Source organism: Crocuta crocuta, unplaced genomic scaffold (genome assembly GCF_008692635.1).
Source record: "Crocuta crocuta isolate KB4526 unplaced genomic scaffold, BGI_CrCroc_1.0 scaffold494, whole genome shotgun sequence".
Classification (NCBI taxonomy): Eukaryota; Metazoa; Chordata; class Mammalia; order Carnivora; family Hyaenidae; genus Crocuta; species Crocuta crocuta.
The window spans coordinates 573,783-575,027 of NW_027527931.1; the positions used below are offsets into that span (position 1 = coordinate 573,783).

Below are 1,245 nucleotides of genomic sequence, written 5' to 3' on the forward strand. Positions count from 1 at the left end.
AGAAGCGCCCGATTGGGAGATTGGGAATCCTCGGGGGGTCCCAGGATAGATGCTCGCTGCCGCCATCCCCTGGGTCCCCTGGTGGGAGCACCCAGCAGCCATGGCCACCGAGGATGGGAGAGGCATCGGCTGAGTCAGGCAGCTCCTGGGTCTCATCCTGCATGTGACTTCGGCTGTGCTTTAATCTGTCCGAGCCTCAGTTTCCAATTCTGTATACTTGGAAGAGAAGCGGGTTCAGACCTACAATCGCTTCTCTGAAATTCTAAATTAGAAATGATTTGCTGGCAAAACGTGAACTGAGGTTCTTCATAGTTTATTAAACCCATATGTCACCGTGGGGTGTAGCCCAGACCCTGCCGGGGGTCTGACATAGCCAGTGGTCTGTGCATGCCAGTACCTGCTAAAATGTGAGAAATGCCGGATTCTGAAACACATCTACATCCATGGGCTTCAGAGAAGGCACTTCAGACCTACTCCTGCCTCTTGGGGCCATGAGGGCTCTTAAATGATCCTGTAAGAGTATCCCCAAACGCAGCCTACTACTCTGGGATGTTCAGAGGGAGGGAGCTGGGCAGGGAGTGGAGAGGCCCCTCCCCCACCCCTCAGCGAGCCCTGTGGGGCCACCCTGACGCCTCGTGGCCACAAGGCACCATTACATCTGCTAGTTGTCCCTTCAGGGCAGCCTGGGTCCTGCACCCTGGGGGGCCCTCTGGGGCAAAGGTGAGGAAGATGCCTTACTGCTGATGCAACGTGACCTCCAATCCCCAGGTCTCCGCACAGTGGGGAGGGCTGGCTGTGTGTGTTAGAAAAAGAAACTTGAGGGACAGAAAACCCCCCTCCTGTCCCCTGGTTTGCAGACCCTCCCACGGTGACCCTGTCCATTGAGCCACAGACGGTACAGGAGGGTGAGCGCGTCGTCTTCACGTGCCAGGCCACAGCCAACCCCGAGATCCTGGGCTACAGGTGCAAGGCGTGGGGGCTGGGGGCACCCTGGGGCTGGAGTGGGCGGTGCCGGGGGGCAGGGTAGTGCTGCTGCACGTGGCCTACCGGCTCCGAGCCTTGATCCCCGCCCTGTGTGGCCGTCTCCCCAGGTGGGCCAAGGGGGGCTTCGTGATTGAAGATGCCCACGAGAGTCGCTATCAGACAAATGTCGACTACTCTTTCTTCACGGAGCCCGTGTCCTGTGAGGTTCACAACAAAGTGGGGAGCACCAATGTCAGCACCTTAGTAAATGTCCACTGTGAG

The 1,245-nt window shown here is 58.3% G+C and overlaps 1 protein-coding gene across 1 annotated transcript in view; it reads left to right on the forward strand.

Moving 5' to 3' along the window:
• Positions 1-1,245, forward strand: part of KIRREL1 (kirre like nephrin family adhesion molecule 1) — a 113,221-nt gene that overhangs the window by 97,530 nt on the left and 14,446 nt on the right. The window contains exons 20-21 of the mRNA XM_077751485.1: positions 858-963; positions 1,092-1,240. Coding sequence (XP_077607611.1) covers positions 858-963; positions 1,092-1,240 — 255 coding nt within the window. The remainder of the gene's footprint in view (positions 1-857; positions 964-1,091; positions 1,241-1,245) is intronic.